The 22,993-nt window shown below is 47.6% G+C and overlaps 2 protein-coding genes across 2 annotated transcripts in view; one reads left to right on the forward strand and one right to left on the reverse strand.

Moving 5' to 3' along the window:
- The window catches only part of LOC135909356 (uncharacterized), a 115,154-nt gene that overhangs the window by 75,081 nt on the left and 17,080 nt on the right, over positions 1–22,993 (forward strand). The gene's annotated exons all lie outside the window — the stretch shown is intronic.
- LOC135909355 (alkaline phosphatase-like) overlaps positions 1–22,993 on the reverse strand; it is a 122,226-nt gene that overhangs the window by 30,876 nt on the left and 68,357 nt on the right. Inside the window, exon 5 of the mRNA XM_065441304.2 lies at positions 31–171. Coding sequence (XP_065297376.1) covers positions 31–171 — 141 coding nt within the window. The remainder of the gene's footprint in view (positions 1–30; positions 172–22,993) is intronic.

The following is a 22,993-nucleotide window of genomic DNA, read 5'->3' on the forward strand; positions in this document are numbered from 1 at the left end:
TTTTGGTGCGAAACAAGTTGCCCAACCAACCTTCGACAAGCAAAATGAATCCCTTCGGAGACTTCTGCAATATCTCCAGTGCCACTCTCGTCATCTCCGGTAAGCTCGGCTTGGTCGTCTTCAAGCTCCGCCGCTCGAACGAGTATGGAAGGTGGTCGCTGTCGAAGAGGCCTGAAATTAAAAAAGACTTTCCTTCAACACAGACCAGAAAGTGGACCTGTAAGCTTACAAAATCTACACAGTTTACATTATTATCGGTGTTTTTAACACACGAATGAAGGAAACAAACGCACAAACGAGTGTAGAACTTCCGGCGCCTTCAGCGAAAGTTACCCGCCGTGGTTGCTTAATAGATATGGTGTTGGGCTGCTAAGCACGCGGTCGCGGGATGGAATCCTGGCCACGGCGGCCGCATTTCGATGGGGGCGAAATGCGAAAACGCCAGTTCACTTAAATTTCGGTGGTGTAAATTTTCGGAGCCCCCCACTACGGGGTGCCTCATAATCAGATAGTGGTTTTGGCACGTAAAATCCCATAACCACTAACTATTGTTGCAGGGTGAATTTAATCTTTCTTTACATTTTGTTGACTTTAATGCTGCACGAATTATCTTGTACTAGTGCCCACGTAGCCCTCGTTGGAGCTATCCATGGTTTCTATCGAAAAGACAGCATCCTTCGGAAATAGCGAATAAAAAAAGGAAGGACTGGACAAGTTTCCGTTTATTGAGCATTCTATTTCACACAATGATATGTTAAAATACAATGATTCAATCTTCATGCACAATGATATTGGTTACAGAAAAAAACAGAAATAAAATAAAACGGCGAAAAACCTGCAAGGACAGGCATTAAATGCTGCTGGAAATAGCAGCTTGACGGAATTCCTGACCTTAATATTTTAGAGCAGTATGTCAACAAACTGTGAAATAAAATACATGTACAAAACATAAAGTCAGTAAACAGTGTGGTCAACAAAAAGTGAACGAATAATACTAAACATACAAAATATATCACATATTGAAGAAAAACACATACATTTATAAAAAAACAAAAAAATCGCTCTAATGAGAGAGCGCCTTAAGCGGTGCGACATGGTGTTTATAATTACATGTTCTTGCCATTCTTTCCTTTTCATTGTATCAGCGATAATACCGTCGATGTTCAATAAGTTTAAAAAATTTTGGCATAATGTACTGTAGACTTTTTAAAACGTAGCAAGTACGCGAACAAATTTATATACGAGGTGTCTATTTGCCTGATGTTAGGTGTTTCAGGTGATTATGTTAGTTGGCATCGTGCAAAAAAGTAGTTACTTTTGTTTGTCAGACTATGCTTGTATTTAACTAAAAGGTTAAAATGGCACAGCTGTTCTAATTAAAGTACAGTATATGTTTTGAATGAGATGTATGAGCATCATGTGGATCACAGAAAACAACCTTAATCTAGTTCTGAGTGGTGATTTTATTATTGATTTCTTATCTTCTTCTGCGCGTAAATGTGAAGTCGACTGCATATTACACAGCAATGGATTCACTAATGTCATAAATAAACCGACACGGCTAGAGACAGCGACGGCAATTGATGTCTTCATTAGTAACTGTCGAGTTGACTGTCTTCACTCAGGAGTCATTAACGTCCAAATAAGTGATCATTTGCCCATATTCTTTTATGTAGGTTCTTTAACTCCTCAAAAACAACGCATACTTCATGTGGTACTTTACCGGCGCATAAACCAAAACACAATGAATTCTTTTCGCTCAGCACTTGAAGGTGAGAACTGGAGTACTGTGCTCCATGAAAGTGATCCAGAGGACGCTTATAATGCCTTCATTATCACATTTAGGTCTGTTTATGAGCAAAGTTTTCCACTTGAGACGCTAAAAAACCTCGTAAGGCTCGTAAACCCTGGATAAGCGCTGAATGTCTTCGAATGATAAAACAAAAAAACGATCTTTATAACCGCTTCATCAAAAGCGGATCACAGGATGACCTGGCGCGTTTTAAGACGTATCGGAACAAAGTCACGTGTTTTCTTCGCCGAGCAAAACAAGAGTATATGGAAAAGTTATTCAACCCAGACGTTAAAAAGGAGGGACCTTGTATGGAAAACAATAAATAAAATTGTCAATCGAGGCGCACATGCCAGCGGCATGCTTGATGTCTTAGTAGACAACATACCAGTTGGTGTAAAATTATTAGCCGAAAATTTAATGATTTTTTCGTGTCTATGGCAGATAGCAATAGTGCCCCCCCACCCCCCCGAATGTCAAATGCCTTGACTCACGAGTTCCTTTCACTACATTCTTGATGCCAACAGACACCAGCGAAATCGAAGCTTGCCTCTTGACCCTCCGCAACAGTAGCTCACGGGACATAGCTGACCTTAAGATTCTGCCAGTAAAATATGTAGCCGATATGATAAGCCCAGCCCTAGAACATATATTTAATTGTTGCCTCGAACATGCAGTGTTCCCTTAACAAATGCAGATTGCTAGAGTAACCGTTGTTAATAAGGGTGGATACAAAAACGACCTATCAAATTATCACCCAATTTCTATTCTTTGGATTTTCTCAAAGTGTTTTGAAAAGATACTGTATACGCGAATGTCTAGATTTTGTGGGAAATTTAATATGCCAACGCCAAGCCAGCATGGTTTTAGGAAGAACTTTTCGACAGAGTCTGCACTTCTAACCCAAAAAGAACTAATCTTAGAGTCCTTTGAGCAAAAGCTTTTCACTCTTGGCATTCTCATCAAATTCTCGAAAGCGTTTGACCGAATTAATCACCAAACAATGTTAGCCAAACTCGAACACTACGGTTTTCGCGGAAAATGTATTGATATAATTAGATCCTACCTCAGTTCTTGCGTCCAACAAGTAAGAGTAAACAACGAACTATAAGATGTTAAACATATTTCTTCTGGCATTCCGCAGGGAAGTGTTCTGGGACCTCTGCTTTTCTCCTTTATGTCAACGACATAGTCTGCTTAAGTAAGATCCCAACATTTGTGATCTAGGCAGATGATACCACTCTGTTCTTCCGAGCAGCACATGTACGAGATCTTGAACAGCAAGCTACAGAGTGTCTGCGCCTACTTCATGAATGGTCTGAATCGAACTCACTAATCACAAACACGAAAAAAAGTAAAGCTGTATTATTTAGGCCTCGTAAGAAGATTGATTCTACTCCGCAGAACTGCTTAAAGATGGGTTCGTCGTCCATTGAAATAGTTCCCGTGGTCAAAAGTCTGGTTGTTTTCTTTAACGAAAATTTATCGTGGGATGGGCGCACGTTGAAATGGTCAGGGGCAAGTTATCAAAGGTTGCCGGTATCTTATCCCGACTGCGATATTTCCTACCGAAGCGCGTTAAGCAAATGCTGTACAATGCACTGTTTTCTTCAGTCGTTAATTACTGCATGTTGGTCTGGGGCACCACGTCATTTACCAATATCAGACGGCTGCGCATGCTCCAGAAGAGGATTGTTCGAGATATTGTTAGTGCTTCGAGATTTGAACATACCGCACCGATCTTTGCGTCACTTGGCATCACCCCCCTTCCCCAACTGCATGAAAATTTACTATTAAGTCGGTATAAAACAAGTATTTGTGTTACACCTGGCAATTTTGAAATGCAAAGAACTTAAATATGCTGCCCGCACTAGCTTCATGTGGTTTGTGCCTAAAACGCGAACGAATTATGGTCGCCAAATGCTTAGCTACATTCTTCCACAGACGTTAAATAACGCGCTGTGAATTGATGTAAATTTATGTACTGCTGAAACTTTTGTCATAGTGCTTTGTGCTTGCTTTTGTTTTGCCTGTAATGTTCAAAAACTGTTTCATTTGTGTCAGGGTTACCATTGCGAATGTTTTACACATGATATATAATACACTGTGATACTGTTGCCAAGTCATTGTAGGGTGCGTCGACCTCTGTCAAGCCTTTTTTCTGGCTTTTCTTCGACGCACAGCAGTTAGAGACAGCCAGTTGGGCGAGCATTTGCGACTCACTTCGCGAAACGTTACACACCTCCAAGACATGGGCGATACTTCGCAGCATAATGGAACCAGGAAAAACAAAAACGGCCAATAACCACACTGTTCAAAAACTTGCCGGAGAATTTTCAGGAACAGATCAGGCCTTCCTCACTGAGCTTAAAGAGAAGTACGTAGGAGCAGTAATCACTCCCCCATGCACCTTGCCATACCAAGGGCAAGAAAACGCGGTGCTAGACGCTCCGATAACTAAGGCAGAACTCTTCGCGGCAGCGCAAGCTGCGAAGAGAAATACTGCTCTAGGACCACATCAGCTCACAAATGCTATGATCCGGTACCTGAGCGACGAGCACCTAGAACAGCTTACCCGGTATTTTAATGAACAGATATGGGAGAGGGGCGTAGTTCCACAACAGTCGAAGGAGGCCAAAATCGTGCTTATTCCGAAAGCAGGAAAACCTCATGATCTACAAAATCTCATGCCGATATCACAAAGCTCCTGTCTTGGCAAATTATTTGAGAAGGTGATCCACACACGTCTCACGTCTTACATTGAAGACCGCAACCTATTTCCCACTAACATATTCGGCTTTCGCCAACATTTGTCGACACAAGACGTTTTCCTGCTACTTCGCGGAGAAGTTCTATGCAACACCACGGTTGGTGCGGAACATCTCGTCCTGGCTCTTGATTTAAAAAGCGCATTCGACACTATTTCACACGAACTTATCTTATCTGAGCTAAGTGATATCGGCTGTGGACAAAGAATCTATGATTACGCCCGCTCTTTCCTGACCTCTCGCATCGCGACAATAGGCATTGGCACTACGCGCTCAGACCCTTTTGCCATGCCCAATAGAGGTACACCGTAAGGGGCGATACTCTCCCCCCTTCTTTTCAATATCGGTATGAGACGCTTAGCCAAAACACTCGACGTCATACCTGGGCTAGGGTACGCGATATATGCAGACGATATTACACTATCGGCAACCAGCGGCTCGTTAGGACAAAAAGAAAAAATCCTGCAAGAAGCAGCGACCATTGTTGAAACCTTCGCTCGCAGCAGTGGAATGAGCTGCGCTCCCGATAAATCAGAATTTATCAGGATACGAGGTCGAGGCCGTCAAACTCACGAGCCGGTGAACCTCTTTCTAGGAGACAGCCAGATAAAGGAGGTCCAGAAAATGCGAGTCCTCGGACTGTGGCTCGTTCAGGCTTTTGTGCTAAGTCGTCTCACATAGAGCCTCCCTTTCCAGGACCCCACGAAAACAGAACTAAAGGCCCTAGATGCGTTGATTAGAACGTCGTACAAAGCGGCTCTCGGCCAACCACAGGGAACCTCTGCTGAACGCCTGCTGGCCCTCGGGATTCACAACAACTACGAGGAGCTACGGGCAGCGACGCTCATATCTCAACGGGAGCGGCTTAGCTTAACCACCTCTGGCAGAAAATTACTTTGCCGCGTGGGTTACCCTACCCGTCCACAGTATGCGGGAGAAGAACTCGAATCTCTGCCCAGAGTCCTTCGTGAAAGGATCATAGTAGCCCCATTCCCTAAGAACATGAGTCCAAAATACCACCAGGGACGTAGAAATGCTCGAGCTCGAAAGTTAATGCAGCAATTTGGTGGAAACCTGCCTGGATACAGTCCACACAGATGTCGCTCGATGTGGTGCTTACAAGTACGCCCTCGCAGTGGTAGGAGCGGCCGCAAATCAAGGGCTTGTGACTTGTGCCACGGCTAGAGTTGCATCTGCGAATACCGCAGAAGCTTCAGCCATCGCGCTAGCTATTAAAACTAAGGACACTCTGGGACAATCGTCGATAACTCTTACAGATTCCCAAGTCGCATGTAGACTATTCCTCACCGGGAGGCTACCACACAGCACCACTCACCTATTAGGATCCAACCTAACGCAGAAACACATGATCATCTGGTGCCCGGGTCACGCAGGACTCGAGGGCAATGAGAGAGCGGAAGGCGCAGCTCGTTTTTTGTCAACCGAGCGGCCGACCACTCTGACGAAAACCCCTTTTTACCACGAGACATCCTTGAGCACCAGCGGCGCGAGCGAAGAAGGTACAGTCCACCACACCCTGACCTATCCAGGCAGGACTCTTATGACTGGCGCCGTATACAGACGCACACGTTTCCAAACCTTTATTTGAAAAATGACATTCACCCAACGATGTACAGCGCTCGCTGTCCTTGGTGCGGAAGCCGGTCAACTCTCGCCCACATTACGTGGGACTGCCAGAACAGGCCACCCAAAATTAATACACCAAAAATAGCCGGCAAACTTTCCGGAAGGGAGCAGTGGGAGAATTGGCTCGCCAGCGAGTATCGGGAGATGCAACTAGCGCTCCTCGACCAAGCACGGCGGACCGCTCAAGCCAGTGGGGCCCTGGACTAGGGGCTCCACCCACTCGCTTTCTGCATTTTTTTCTTTTAAATAAACGTTTTGATATATATATATATATATATATATATATATATATATATATATATATATATATATATATATATATGTTCTTTTGCATGGTGTCTCCGCAGGCAAGGCTACAGTAATTCAAATGTGATTGAAAAAGGGCAGTATAAATGAGTTCTTTGATCTTGAATGTGACTATAAGTCTTGAGTACACCACATGCATTGGCAACTTTCTTGGCAACATCATGCACATGGGAATCCCAGTTTAAATCTTCACGGAATATAACCCCCAATATTTATATTGACACGTGTAGTTATCTTTATCGGGTGACCACGTTTCGCCGCTTAACAACTGTAATCGCACAGCGAGGGACGCGCCTGCATGTATCTGACGTTTCTGGAAAGTTATCGATGCTTCTACCCAGCTGTCTGTTGTCGCCGAACCTTGTGTTATCTGATTTCATCGCGTAACGCGAATGGTGTAGAACTTTGTGGAAGGCACGCGGGCACGCGGGTCCGAACGATTAGTCTGGAACATTCGACGACTGCTCTATAAAAGCCGACGCGCTTGACCCGCTGATCAGATTTCCGACGATCGCCGACCGTATTTGCCCATATCGTTGTGCTATAAGTGTAGCCTGTTTTGTGGGCACAGGTTCGCCCAATAAAAGCTAGTTTTTTATTCCACCGTACTGCTTCTTTCTTCACCGTCACTACCACGTGACAATATATACTTCGCTATCTCAATCTTCTTATCATCGAGGTACAGGTCTATGCTATGACCATGTTTTAGGAGTTGGTTTGAATAGGACAGCCTTCGTTTTTGCACCATTGATAACCAGAGTATTCGCGCTACTCCAGTGCAGTAACTTTCCTTGCGTGTCTTGAGCTAATACTTCGAGATTAGATATATCATTGGATTGAACGAACAAACTTGTGTCGCCGGCGTGAACTCAAAATTAGACACTCTGACTAACTCGCACTATATCATGTTTGAAATTTCATTGAAACGCACATAAGACGGGGACACAAATAGGGAGGTAGACAGGACGGCGCTTGCTATATACTTTATGTAGATGTCTGTGTGACTAACCTTAGTCGCTAACTGTGCCGCAGGTTATGCAGCCCTGCAGAAATTTGTGGCCAGCGCAAAGCAGCTGTGTTTGTGTGAATCAAATAAAGTGGTCCAGATCAATGTTGCTAACCACAACTTAAACCCGCAAATAGAGAACCGAACAATCTCTAAAACCCGTGATACGAGCACCCAAAATCTGTCGAAGACCCGCTAAATGCCGACAACAAGCATAATCACTAGATTTATTGCGCCTACGTAAAATGCAGCTGGGAAAAAATTGCGCAGGACACAACAGCTTTTTTTTGTGCGCATTCAATTTATCATATGAATTTCAATATTAATATTATTGATTACCATATTGAGACGTGTACTTGTTTATCAGGTGACCGCGTTTCACTATCTAATGAATGTTATTGCTCAGCGCCGGACGCACCTACATGTATGGGAAGTTTCTCGAATATTATAGATCCGGTGTCTATTGTCACCGAACTTTGTGCAATCTGGCTCTGTCTATGTGCGACGCGTATTGTTAGAACTTTCTGGAAGACACGCAGACACCAGCGATTTCTCTGGAACCATATATATATATATATATATATATATATATATATATATATATATATATATATATATATATATATATATATATATATTGCAACGGGGGTGTTCACCGAGCAGAAGGGGCACTAGTTATAGATTGTAGCGCTAGGCTTAAAACAGGTCGGCGCTGTTGTTGTTGTTGTTGTTGTTGTCCTGAATGGCCGTGGCACATACCCACAGTGGGGGATTGGCCAAGAATCGGGCGGTTTAATTAGGTGCCTAAAATAATAATGATAACAAGGGAGTTAACAATTTGGGAGTGTGAGTTTAAAAGTAAGCGTTTTGTGTTTGGAGAAAAAAGGAAATAATCAGATGAAAACCGGGTATAAGATAATAATAATAATAATAACAATAATAATTAATAAAAGGTAAGAACTAAAAGAAAGCTATGGTTGGGAGAGAGAACGATCAATCTAACATGGAAATCGATTAGTTTCGATGAGGTAATTTTGGAACGCCAAGCAAACATTTCTGTGGCTGAACCCAACAATGGAGGCTCCAAAAGACAGGATCACAGGCACTGATAAAGTCAGACCAATAGAGCGAAGCGGGATTTCGAGTAGTCGTTTTCTTATAATAGAAAAACGTCTGCAAGACAACAAGAAATGATCGATTGTCTCCGCTTCGCCACAGAATGAGCATAATGGTGAGGGCACCAGACCAGACCTGTGGAGGTAGAAGTTCAATGCAGGTATACGGCAGCGCAGCTTCGTGATGGACACTTCAATTTTCCGTGTTCGGCAAAAATTTCTGTTCCAAGGGTGCAGGAGATGTCCGTAATCCACAGAGTTAGTAATTGCGGAGCCTGATATTGACTGTATAATGATACTCCTGCGAAATCAAGCTGCAGTTACATAAGCAGTCAAAGGGCAGCAAGGAAGAATCGGGCCACTTATCGATGCCTTGGCTAGAGAGTCTGCAATTTCATTAATGATTAGTCCTTTATGGCCGGGCACCCAAATCAAACGCACGCTTCTCAAGTAACCAGGTACCAATGATTGAAATGTCCTCTTCACGCGAGAATCACTAGAAGCAGTAAGGGATGAGCACAATGATAAAGAATCAGTAACTATCACGGCTGACGTAATTGATGGTCCTAATTTGCGTAATGCCAGCACCACGGCCATGAATTCGGCTAAAAAAATCGGTATGAAATCTGGCAGCCGAAGAGAAAACGTCCAATCGAGAATCGGGGAAAATATTCCTACACTTGACTTTTCTTCACATTTTGAAGCATCTGTAGCAATTACAACGTTTGTTTGAAGGTTTTTCAGGTGATCTTGTAATATACCGTCTAGAATACGGTGTGGAAGTAATTTTGCATTATTAGGAAAGATGTCATCAAATTGAATATCCGTGGCAACAGCTCTGTCGGTAATAGGAAGAACATCGCATATGCGCACGCCCAAAGAGTCAAGTAATTTTTGCACGAATATAATTTGCGGGTTATGTAGTCGCGGCCAGATGACACCGAAAAACAACGCAGGTTGTGAAATAAAGATTATTTGGGAATGACGCAGTGGTGATTCGTAAATCCTTAAGAACGTCTGCACCGTCAAAAGCCGGAACCTTCACGAAAGTGGCGGAACACGGGATTCTAGATAAAGAATAGAATTTGCAACAAATTTAGGAAGACCTAAACACAGACGTAATGCTTCTCTTTCTAAGAGGATTAGAGGACGGGACATGTAGGCTGGAGCTCCAGAGAAGAGCACGCAACCAAATTCTAATACAGGGCGAACGTACATGCGATATATCATTAGGAGTGTATCTCTTCTCAATCCTATTCGACGACTGCTTAGCCTACGCAATATGCCAATTGCACGGGTACCTTTCCCAGTCAAATGATCTATGTGTGAGCGCCAGTTGAGAGAGGCGTTATAAATAATTCCGAGGTATTTAACAGAGTCCACCTGTGGTATGTCTTGAAGGTGGTAAGACAATGAAATGTGCACTATGTCACGTATCGGAAATACGAGAACAGCACATTTGCTGGCATTGAGGGTGAAGTGACTAGCATCTAACCACCTCTCCAGATCATAAAGGTAAGTTTGCAGTCGTTGGTATAGCGTGTGGATGTCGTTTGCAGATGCAAAAAACGCAATATCGTCTGCATAAACATAAGTAGTTATTTCTTGATGACAAGGTAGTGTGCTCATGAGAATATTAAAAAGTACCGGGGAAAGAGCTGAGCCTTGCGGTACGCCTCTCGTTTGTTTGTGTCTAGAAGAAGAAACGCCGCTTTCGTAGCAATAGAATTCTCTGTCACCTAAGAATGACCGAATCCACGCTACTATATACCCAGGAACACCACAGGAAGTTAACCGATTGAGCAATATAGTGTGCTCCACAGTGTCGTATGCTTTAGCGATATCGAGCGTCACTAAGGCAGCGTATTGCTTATGACGTCGAGCGAGTTGTATTCGGCTTTCTAAGTCGACGTGGGCATGCCAGATGGAGCAGCCGGCCCTGAAACCAATCTGACAGGGACTAAGAATGGAATTATCATTAATAAATTTCATGATGCGACGGTGAAGAAGCCTCTCAATGAATTTTACTACGTTTGATGTAAGCGCAATGGGCCTAATGTTCTCCAATACATACCTTCCTTCTTGTTTCTTAAGCATCAATATTACCTTGGCAAGCTTCCAGTGCAACGGAATCCATGCATATTTAATTGAATAATTCACCAAGTCTAAAAGAACGTTAGGCGATTCATGTAACAATATTTTTAACATTGCATTTGTGACGCCATCAGGGCCAGGGGCTGAATTCGGTAAACATACTGCAGTCTGATTTAGTTCAGCTAAGGAAATTGGAGTAAAGTCATCCCAAGGACCTAATGTAGAATGAATAGCCGGAAGCCTGGCCGTAAATCGATTTTCTAAGCCTTCGGCAATCCCTTCTAGGGAGGCGCTCAGTTCCTGCGGGGTCAAAACAATTGAATTTAATGTTAAGGGTGTTGGTAGCACCTTCCTAGCACGAAGGAATGAAAATAAAGCACGCTTATTTTTTGAATTAGATAGATAATCGTAATGTCTAATATCGTATTCCTCTTTGGCTCGAATAACAGTACGCTTAAATACACCAGCATGAAACTGATAATTTTTCCAATTGGTCGGGCACTGATTATGTAGAAGCATTTTCCAAGCTGCCTTTCTTTTTCTGTAGTCTCGCGTACACTCATTATTCCACCAACGACAAGCGGTGCCTTTAGCCGAAGGGATGACAAATTCAGCTTGCTTCCGGGAATCCTCTAGAATTGAGCAAATGGTAGAAGCGATTTCCTTATCATTGGCATTGGCAAGTTTCGAAACGGCAGAACGCAAGAAAGTCTTAAATTTCGTATGGTCCATAAATGTGCATGCCTGGTAATCTAAAGATGTTATTTGACAATTGATTTCAAATGACAAAGGAAGATGATCACTGTTGGTTGCTGATTCAACCGCTACCCACGACAAAACCTTGATGCCAGCGCTACAAAATGTCAAATCTAACACTGAACGGAAGGGTCCTCTAACAAACGTTACTTGTCCTGTGTTCTGACATGAAAGGTGACTATCAATAGTCCACTCCCAAAGTCGCTTACCACACAAATCTGTTTTGTGTCCCCACGACACGTGATGCGAATTGAAATCCCCTACAAACCAAATTTCTTTTCTACATGCAGCCACAGCCCGATCAAGTTGACGCGTACTTTGCACACCGCTGGGGAAATAAGCATTTATAATTGAAAATGGATGGTATCCTGGTAGACATAAATCTATGGCCAAAATTTCACAGTCGCAGTCCATGATTTGAAAAGAAATTTTTGCCTTGTGACAAATTTTACTGGAAACAAGTATCATTAATCCTCCACCTCGCGAGTCTCTATCTAATCGGAAGGACCGAAAACCTTTTAAATGAAAATTTTTCTCTGGCGAAAGCCACGTTTCTTGAAGAAGTAAGATATCTGGATTGAATTGAATAGATAGGCAAGATAAATGTGTTGAAGCTGAAAATATAGAACGACAGTTCCACTGCAGCACTTTCAACTGTCCAATGGTGCTGAACGCACAGCAGCGGCAACTGCCGCCTTTAGAATACTTTCTGTAAGCACAGGAGTTGGTTGACTCTTTTTTGATTTTGGTTTCATAGTTTTTGAAATTGGGGACCCCATACGTTTGGGAGCTCGAGTGTCAAGTTCCATGTCTGTGACAATAGCAGTGTCTGAATAAGAGGGCTCATCCTCGCGTGTTTGGACTAGCAGAGTAGCGTCTGTGGAATATTCTGCAACTGTGGAAGGCGTCTCTACCTCGTTGCTAGGCGTTCGAGATGTGGCGTTAGATTCTGGGCACTGCATTGGTGTCCTAGTGGGCTGCATTATTTGCATCATGTGACTGGAAAATATTTGCGCTAAGCAATCAGAGAGATTGGATATCAATTTATCCATCGCTTTAGCCATTGCTTTTTCCACAGCAGAGTCAATAGCTTCTGAGAGGTTAAGATCCATGCTTGGAGTGTTGCGCGCTGTAACACCAGAGTATCCGAAGGCCCTGTCTTTGATGACTGAAATCGCATCTCTTCGGGAGCAACGACGGCGGTCGATTATTTCAAGAATTTGTATTTCTTGAGCGCGGGCTGAGCAGTGCGAATAGTCCGCCGGGTGTTCTCCCCCACAGAGGCAGCACTTTGGAGATTGAGTAGAGCATTCACTTGAAGAATGACCATCCCCACAGGTGCGGCAACGCAAGCTAGACTTACATCCTCCTGCTCTGTGCCCGAATCTCCAACAATTCTTACACTGGATTGGACGTGATGCAAGCGGCTCTACACGGAACACAAGAGGCCACACCTTTATTTCAGATGGACAGGATGTGCCCACAAACGTTGCAATAACAGATTCTGTCGGAACCCTCTCGTTATTGGCCAGTCGATTGCAACGGTAGATGGCAATGACGCCTGCTGCGGATAGCTTGTCCAGGGTTTCAGTAGGACTTAATCGGGAGTCTACGCCCCGTACAAGACCCTTGGTGCACGCAAGGTGAGGCGGAATAAAAGCACTCACCGGGGTGGAAGCGAATGAAGTGCATTTCAAGAGGTCTTCTACACAGGTCTGGTCGGGTGAACGACACACTACACCTCCCCGTCCGAACGCTCGCACATCGGTGATGGTCTGGAAGTGGTTAGACGTGGCCTTGAGTGCCTTCTGGACAGCCTGTGGATTTGTGATCCTGATGGAACCTCCATTGGTAGGCACAAGCGCCACAGGAATGGTGCTGACGCCACTGCGAAAAAATAAATCTATGGGCAATTCATTAGGTGGCAGGGATGCTGACCAGGCGGATCGCGCCTGGCCAGGAGAACTGGTCGACATCAGCTCAAGACGGCTGACGCAAGGAATGCCAATCAACCAGGGACTAAAATAAGGTTATTGAGACACCTTAAACCACCCGATACTCAGCCAAAACGCCACTGCAGGTCCACGAAACGGTCGCTCTGTCGAGGCAAGCAGGAACCAGGGACAACAGCTTCTTCTTCAGCGAGGCGAAGGCAGGCTCTTCTTCCTTTCGGAACTTGCCGCTTGCCGCTCCCAAACTGTATCGTAACACGGAAGCAAGCACTTCTCGTCGTCTTCTTCTTTTGCACCTGCACACCAGCACCATGCCCACTGCCCAGTGCCTTCAGTACAATCACTCCCCACCGAAAGAGTAGCCATCCTGGCGACCTAAGGACAGGGGAACACAGGGGGGTCATGGCACTGCTTGATCCGGGAGACGTGGACAATTTCCTGGCCCCGACGACGCTGGTCGGAAGGCGCTTCCGTTGGCTCGATGAGGTAGTTGACCGCGGATGTTTGTTTCAGTACCCGATAAGGACCGTGGTACTTGGAGAGCAGCTTGGAGGAAAGGCCTGGAGGAGGAGAGGGCACCCACAACCAGACCAGCGAGCCAGGCGCAAAGCACGTAGCCGTAGTGGATGAATCGTGGCGAAGCTTTTGGCGCCACTGGTCCTGGGATGTGAACGAACGAGCGAGCTGGCGACATTCTTCGGCGTAAGCAGCCGCTCTAGAAACAGTCGTCCACTCCGAAGCATCTGGCCGGTAAGGTAGAATCGTGTCCATAGTGCATGAAGGTTCGTGTCCGTAAAGGAGAAAGAAAGGGGAGAACCCAGTGGTGCTTTGCGTGGCGGTATTGTAAGCGTAGGTGACGAAAGGTAGAATGCGATCCCAATTCGAGTGGTCAGATGAAGCATACGTGGCCATCATGTCACCAAGGGTGCGGTTGAAACGTTCTGTCATCCCGTTAGTTTGTGGATGATATGCTGTGGTAGTGCGGTGAATGATGCGACACTCCTTTAGCAATGCTGCAATGACGTCTGAGAGGAAAACGCGACCGCGGTCGCTCAGTAATTCGCGAGGTGCTCCATGGCGTAAAATCAGGTTTTGAAGGATAAAACTGGCGACGCCTTTGCTGTGGCAGATGCTAGGGCTGAAGTTTCAGCGTACCGCGTGAGGTGGTCGATAGCAACAATAACCCAGCGGTTGCCGCTTGGAGTGTTGGGAAGCGGACCGTATAAGTCAATGCCGACGCGGTCGAACGCGCGCGCGGGGCATGGTAAAGGTTGCAAGGGGCCGGTGGCATGTTGAGGTGGCGTCTTGCGTCGTTGGCATAGGTGGCATGACCGGACATACTGGCGAACGAAACGGTACATACCGCGCCAGTAGTACCGAAGCTGGAGGCGAGAGTATGTCTTTAATACACCAGCGTGGCCGCATTGTGGGTCGTCGTGGAACGTGGCGCAGATGTCGGAGCGGAGGTGTCGGGGTATAACAAGCAACCACTTACGACCGCTGGAATTGTAGTTGCGGCGGTACAGCAGGTTATCTCGAATGATGAAGTGCGTGGCTTGGCGACGAAGCGTCCGAGAGGTCGGTGCTGGCGAGTGGCTGGACAGGAAGTCGATAAGCGAAGAGATCCCTGGGTCTTTGCGCTGCTCTGATGGCATGTCGGAAATGTTGAGGGCGAAGGCACCGCAGGTATAAATAGGCGAGCGGACAGGACAGGAGGGCAGGGGTGACCGGGATAGAGCGTCTGCGTCTGAATGCTTTCGGCCTGAGCGATAAACAACGCGGATGTCGTATTCTTGTAGGCGCAATGCCCAACGGGCAAGCCGACCAGTTGGATCTTTTAGAGAAGATAACCAGCATAGGGCATGATGGTCGGTCACGATGTCAAATGGACGCCCGTACAAATAAGGACGGAATTTGCCGATAGCCCAAATTATGGCCAGACATTCTTTTTCAGTAACCGAGTAGTTCGCCTCGGCTTTGGTAAGGGTGCGGCTGGCATACGCGACGACGTACTCTTCGAAGCCATCCTTGCGTTGTGCAAGAACAGCGCCGAGCCCGACACCACTAGCGTCCGTATGGATCTCAGCTGGAGCAGAGGGATCAAAGTGTCGCAGTACTGGAGGCGAGGTGAGAACGCGTCGCAGTTCTTGGAATGCGTCGTCGCATGCCAAGGACCAGGCTGATAGGTCAGAACTGCCGGTAAGAAGCTGCGTCAAGGGGGCAATGATAGAGGCGAAGTTACGGATGAAGCGTCGGAAATATGAGCACAGGCCAATGAAGCTGCGAAGCTCTTTCATGGTGGTTGGTTGAGGGAACTCGGATACGGCGCTAAGTTTTGTGGGGTCCGGAAGGATACCGTCTTTTGACACTACATGGCCGAAAATAGTAAGCGTACGAGCGCCGAAGTGGCATTTCTTCAAATTTAGTTGCAGTCCTGCAGTGGAGAGGCACGCAAGTACTTGCTCGAGGCGGTTGAGGTGCGACGCAAAGTCGGTGGAAAAAACCACAATGTCATCCAAGTAGCAGAGGCACGTTTTCCACTTCAGCCCTCGAAGAATGGTGTCCATCATTCGCTCGAAAGTGGCAGGCGCGTTGCAGAGACCGAACGGCATGACAGTAAATTCATATAGCCCATCAGGCGTTACGAAGGCCGTCTTTTGACGATCGGCCTCTGCCATTGGCACTTGCCAGTACCCGGAGCGCAAATCTAGCGAGGAAAAGAATTCCGCGCCCTGCAGACAGTCCAAGGCATCGTCGATGCGCGGCAGAGGATAGACATCTTTGCGCGTTATTCGGTTAAGGCGGCGATAGTCGACGCAGAACCGAATGGAGCCATCTTTTTTTTTAACGAGGACAACCGGAGATGCCCAGGGACTGTTAGAGGGCTGGATGATGCCACGCTCCAGCATGTCTTCAACGTGCTGGTCGATGATACGGCGTTCAGCAGCCGACACACGATACGGACGCTGGCGCAATGGTGTTTGTGGACCGGTGTCGATACGGTGAACGACTGCGGACGCTCGGCCCAAGGATGGTTGGTCAATGTCGAATGAGGAACGAAAGCGTTGGAGGAGCTTGATAATTTCTGTGTGCTGCGCAGGTGTGAGTTCCGCGTCGACGGCACGAGCGAAGACGTCTACAGGGGCATCAGTCGCGGCCGGAGGAGTGACGGAACAAATCGGAAGTGATGCCGAATCACCAAACGTGGTGGCCGGGAGAACGCTGTCGAAAGCTTCAGCGGTACCCAGGCACTCGCCGCGGAGTAGGGATGATGGGCAGGCGGACGGATTGCGCACGTAAAGGGCAGCTGAACCGTCGCAAAAAGTGACGACAGCAAACGGAAGCAGAAAGTTCCGGCGGCGCGCACAAGTGGCCGGCGGTGTAAACAGAACAGATGAGTTTGCAGCAGAGTTACATGACACAGGAACCAGAGCGGCGGGGAAAGGTGCGATATCGATGTCGGAGGCGGCAACAACTTTAGGAGAAGAATGGTCGTCAGGGTCGAAGCACGGCACTGATAATGTAAGTTCGGCACGAGCGCAGTCGATAAGTGCTTGATTAACAGATAGGAAGTTCCATCCAAGAATAACGTCGTGTGACGAACGAGATAGGATGACAAATTCTATAACATACATAACGTTTCGAATGACAACCCGTGCTGTGCACGGCGCTGAAGGCTGAATGCGATGCGAGGTTGCCGTACGCAGAGAAAGAGAGGTAAGGGGAATGGTCACTTTGTTCAACTTGCGGCAAAGCTTCTCACTAATAATAGAAACGGCGGCTCCGGTGTCGATAAGCGCGTGTACGGTGACGCCGTCTACGGACAGTTCAATTTCGTTCGCCGGGTTAGAATGAGGCCTTGAAATGTTCGACGTAAACGCAGTTCTTGCCTCTGGAACTGCGACTGTTAGTTTTCCTCTCGGGCTGGACTGGGTCGGCGAACCATCGGGGAAATGGATCGGCGACGTGGGGAAGGTGACCGACGGGCATCGAAAGGGAGGCGACTGTAAGATGAGTCCGGAGGAAGGCTAGATGGGTCCTGACGCGGAAGTCGAGCAGGCCTGTAGCTTGAGGCGCCGCCACTGTCAGGTAAACGGGGGCTGCGACGGCGGCAAAATCGTGCTACGTGGCCCGGAAAATGGCAGAAATAGCATATTGGCTGGTTGTCGGATGTACGCCACGGGTTGACGACAGGGGCTCCAGCGGCCGAGTAAAGGTCTCGTCCTGGCGTTGAGCTCGACCACGCAAGCGCTGCTCAGCGCGAAGCCGCCGAACGGCGGGACGGCCGAAGACCTCTGCCAAAGTCGCCGTGAAAGCCGACCAGGTGGTAAAATCGGCTTCATGGTTGCGGAACCATAGGTTGGCCACGTCAGTCAAGTAAAAGATGACATTCGTGAGCTTGGCGCGGTCGTCCCACTTATTATACGCGGTTACACGGTCATATTCGGCGAGCCAGTCTTCCACGTCGTGGTCGTCTGTGCCGCTAAATATAGCCGGATCGCGCTGCCGGATCACGCCAGAACAGACGATGGTGGGGGGCACGGGAGCAGCAGCCTGGGACGGTCCTGGTTCATCCATTGCAACAGCTGGTGGTAGCGTTCGGCTGCGGAGTTCCAGGATGTAGAAGAGAAACCCAGCACCTCCACCAAATGCAACGGGGGTGTTCACCGAGCAGAAGGGGCACTAGTTATAGATTGTAGCGCTAGGCTTAAAACAGGTCGGCGCTGTATCGTAACACGGAAGCAAGCACTTCTCGTCGTCTTCTTCTTTTGCACCTGCACACCAGCACCATGCCCACTGCCCAGTGCCTTCAGTACAATCTATATATATATATATATATATATATATATATATATATATATATATATATATATATATATATATATATATATATATATATATATATATATATATGCTGATGGGCTGGACCCGTTCATCAGATATTCGACGACGGCCGACTGTTCTGCTTTGAGTGTAGACTGTTTTTCTGGGCACAGCTGAGAAGACGACGAAGTGCCTTCTTGGTAGAACGCGCTTCCGATGGGCTGTGCGAATTTTGGCCTTTTTCAGCAGTCTTTCGATCTTGTTTTCCTAGGCTTTGTGCTCAATCGACGACGGAACTCGAGAGGACCACGAGGATACCGCTTTCTCCGCAAGTGGGACCTTATTTGCTCCATTTTTGGACTTTGTGTGTTCAACGCAGCACGTAGCTGAGGCGCTGAGGCTACCGCGGCCGATCGGGCCCGCGGCGTCCCCACCGGAGGATCGTTTGCCGCACGTGGTCGCGCGGAAGTTGTGAATCATGGCTACTATGGAAGGAGCGACTACACCCGAGGAATCTTCGGTTCCAGGACAATGGTACGCTAGCGAAGGAGGAAGGTACGTGCCGCTAGAGAAGAGCGGGCAGAAAAGTGCGAAACAGCGAGCCCGGCAGAGGCAAGCAGGCAGGAAAATGGCGGCCAAGTCGATCGAGCGTCAGCATACGCGCATTCCAGACGGCGCCGAGAAAATTGTTCTCCGACCACGTGGCGGCTTATTTAAGCTTACAAAATATGGAACAGCATATCTGACTGACGTCATCAAAATGTCGGCGGGGATTAACCCACGCGAAGAGAAGGAAGATATAATAACTCCAAATATGAAGCAGCACTCCGTTCTCGTCATCACTACGAGTGCGGAGAGGAAGCTGAAGTACGCGAGCGTGAAACACCTCATGTTCGACGGAGAACAAGTGGAGACGTTCGCCTACGTGGCCACCCCCGAGCACTGCGGAAAGGGAGTCATCCACGGGGTTCCACTCGGATACTCCATCGAAGAAATTCTGTACCGCCTAGACCACAAGGATAACCCCGAGATTCGAGGCGTCCGCAGGCTGGGAAAAGATTCACAGTCGATCTTTATCCTCTTCAAGGAGAAAGAAGTGCCAAAGTGGATTTACCTCAACGGGGCACCGCACAGATGCCAGCTGTACCCGCAAAAAATACGAAGTGTGTGTCGCCTGTGGCCGACTCGGACATCGCGCTGATGTGTGCCCAGACCCGACGAACGTCAAGTGCCGGGGCTGCGGCCTCGAGAACCCGTCAAGTGACCACAGGTGTGAGCTGAAATGCCAGCTGTGCGGCAAAGGCCACGCCTTAGGAGATCCCAAGTGCCGAGAACTCTTCCGCACTCCCTACGAAGTTAAGAAGCGACAGTGGGAGAAGATGGGACAAGCAACGACGACTGGTGGGGGACATCAGAGTCGACAACACGAACCCAAAGAGGGAAAAGACTTCAAGTTCCGCGAGGACTCTTTCCCAAAACTGGAAGCAAATCAGAGCAGACCATCGCCGCCGCCCAAAGGACGCTCCGGTTCCCGTGCCAGGAGCCAGTCCAGGGGGCGCTCGAGCTCAAGGGACCCTGCCAACCCATGGAGACGAGGTAGGAGCAAGGAGCGTAAGGGTGTGAATTTCGCGGGCAAGGTCTCCCAGGAAAATAATCAGAGGGATAAACGGGACGAGGAAATTGAGAAATTAAAGAAAATGGTCGAAAAATTAACGGGGATAGTCGATTCGCAACGGTCCGAAATCCAAAACTTAAAGAAATCAGTGAGGCAGGCAACCCCTCCTCCGCAACAACCCATTAGACAGATGACCCCCCCAGCGGCACGTCAACAGCCGCAAGGAGAGGATAAGATGGTCACAGAGGCGTCCCTCCCGCCACCAACGAAACGCAAAATTCAAGACGCCGACCCTATTCAGGCTATAGAAAAAAGGGTCGAAAATTTGGTAAGATTAGAGGCCAAGATGAATGAATTTATGAACCATATCAACATCCAAATTCAAACTGTCCTCGGGGCAGTTCAGAAACAGGCCGAGGAATGCCAAAGGCTAAGGAATGAGATGGTCGCCATGAACGGGTGGCAACAGAATATGGAGCAGATCGTCACGCAACTGCAAAATGGCCAGGCGCGCAAATGAAAATCAAATCTGGCAGTGGAACTGTCGCGGCTTCCGGCGCAAGCGGTCGATTCTGCAACAGTACCTTCCGCTATTAGATGAGACTCCTTTGGCGATTGCCCTCCAGGAAACTGGAGGACCCGCAAAACTGTCAGGTTATCAGGCATTTCATAGTGGCAGGGGGGAGAAATCCTCGGTCACAACACTCGTGAAAAGAAATATCGCGGCCATTGAACACGATTTAGAGTCGAGAGAGATCGAGAACGTGTTTGTCGAAATTCTAACCGGAAAACAGAAGGACCCTAGTTTATTCCTTCTAAATTTATACAGCTCACCCAGGCAAAGGAAGGTGAGGTTCAGGGCTCTGCTTCGCTAGGCCCTCAAAATTTCAAGCAACCAGCCACTGTTGATAGTGGGGGACTTTAATGCACATCACCAGGAATGGGGGTACCCACACCAAAGCCCGAAAGGCAGACAGCTGTGGGAAGATACGCATGACATAGGGCTCACTCTGCACACGGACCCTGAGAGTCCAACGAGGGTGGGCAATAGCGTTAGTAAGGATACATCTCCAGATCTAACATTCTCGAAAAACATTAAAGATCTAGAATGGCATAATTCGGATCAAAATTTTGACAGCGACCACTACATAATTGTTTCCATACTGAAAGTGGGCCTTCAAACGCGCAGGGCTCGCGCGCCGGCCGTCGTTGAATGGGATAACTTTAGAGATATCAGGAGAGCGCAGGAACTGGGGCCCATCAGAAACATCGAGGAATGGACGACGGCGCTCAAATCGGACGTTAGAAGGACGACAAAAACGCTCGAAGGGGATAACGCCCCGGAGATAGCGGACAGCCGTCTTCTGCATATGTGGGAAGCTAAGCAAAGCATGGAACGTCGTCTCAAAAATCAGAAATGGAACCGCAACCTCAGAAGAAGGATTGCTAGGCACAATAAGGAAATCGAAGATTATACTTTTACATTATGCGAACAAAATTGGGCCAACAAGTGTGACGAAATGGAGGGGAGCATGCACCTCTCCAAGACGTGGAACATCCTCCGGCATTTGTTGGACCCTGCAAGCTCGAAAACTCAATCCGGTATAAGATTGGCAAAAGCTAGGCACGCGTTCGTAGGGAACGATGATTATTTCATGAAGAAATTAATTGAGACGTTCGTGGGGGAAACATCGCGAACTCCACTACCCGACTATGGTGGAGCGCCTAACGAGGCGTTGGACGCCCCCATCACAGAAGCGGAAGTGCGAGCAGAGATTGTAAGACTCAGAACGAAGTCGGCTCCAGGCCCTGACGGGGTAACGAACAAAATGCTCAGAAACTTAGACGATGATTCCATTAGCTATCTAACGAAGTACATGCAGGAATGTTGGGAAAAAGGCGAGCTCCCACAACAGTGGAAGACGGCAAGCATTACTTTAATACCAAAACCCGGGAAGCCTCCGCAATTGGAAAACTTACGGCCAATTTCCTTAACTTCATGCGTGGGGAAATTGATGGAGCACGTCGTCCAGACCAGACTGATGGGCTTCATGGAGCAGGGCGATCTGTGGCCACATGAGATGGTCGGGTTCCGACCTCAATTGTGTACGCAGGACGTCATGCTCCAAATCAAACATGATATAATAGACTCAAGGTCTAAAGATGCAAAAGCAATTCTGGGACTGGACCTCACGAAGGCTTTTGACAACGTAAAGCATGAGGCGGTCCTGGAAGGGCTGAACAAGATTAATGTAGGTACCAGGACATATCGATACATCAGGGACTTCCTGACGGGAAGAACTGCTTGCATGAGGTTCCAAACGCTGGAATCCCCCACAATTGAGCTAGGGAGTAAGGGTACGCCCCAAGGGTCAGTGCTGTCTCCCCTACTCTTCAACGTGGCTATGCGAGAACTCCCCGAGCAATTGGCAAAGCTCGAGGGATTAAAATTTAGTATATATGCGGATGATATCACCCTCTGGGTCAACCGGGGAAGTGATTCAGCCGTCGAAAGCCTGCTCCAGGCCGCCACCGACATCATAGTCGATTACGCGGCCGAGAGAGGCCTAGCATGCTCGCCGCAGAAATCAGAATTGTTTATATACAATCCGAAACACTTAAGGTGCAAGGCACCATCGGAGATCAAAATTAAGGTGGCGGGTAAAGAGGTACCAATAGTAGAGCAAATTAGAATCTTGGGCCTGATTCTCCAGTCACACGGCTACAATGGCGAGACCCTCAAGAGGCTGCAGAATCACGCATTACAGACCCTGAGCCTAATTAGGCGGGTGGCCAGCAAAGGTCGAGGGCTAAAGGAAAAAAAATTATTTAAGCTAATACAGGCGTACATATTCCGCCGGGTGAGCTATGCAACGCCATATCTCGATTTGAAAGTGGTGGAAAGAGAAAAGATTGATTCTCTAATGAGAAAATGCGTAAAACGAGCGCTGGGACTGCCCGTGTGTACATCAACAGAGAGACTGATGGCTCTAGGAGTGCACAACACATGGGCAGAACTGGCGGAAGCGGTGCGAACCTCTCAAATTGAGAGACTTAGCACCACGAAGACTGGAAGAGCCATATTGGCCAAAGTTGGAATAAACCCGGACAGAGGCCC

The sequence above is a fragment of the Dermacentor albipictus genome, chromosome 1, assembly GCF_038994185.2.
Source record: "Dermacentor albipictus isolate Rhodes 1998 colony chromosome 1, USDA_Dalb.pri_finalv2, whole genome shotgun sequence".
Classification (NCBI taxonomy): domain Eukaryota; kingdom Metazoa; phylum Arthropoda; class Arachnida; order Ixodida; family Ixodidae; genus Dermacentor; species Dermacentor albipictus.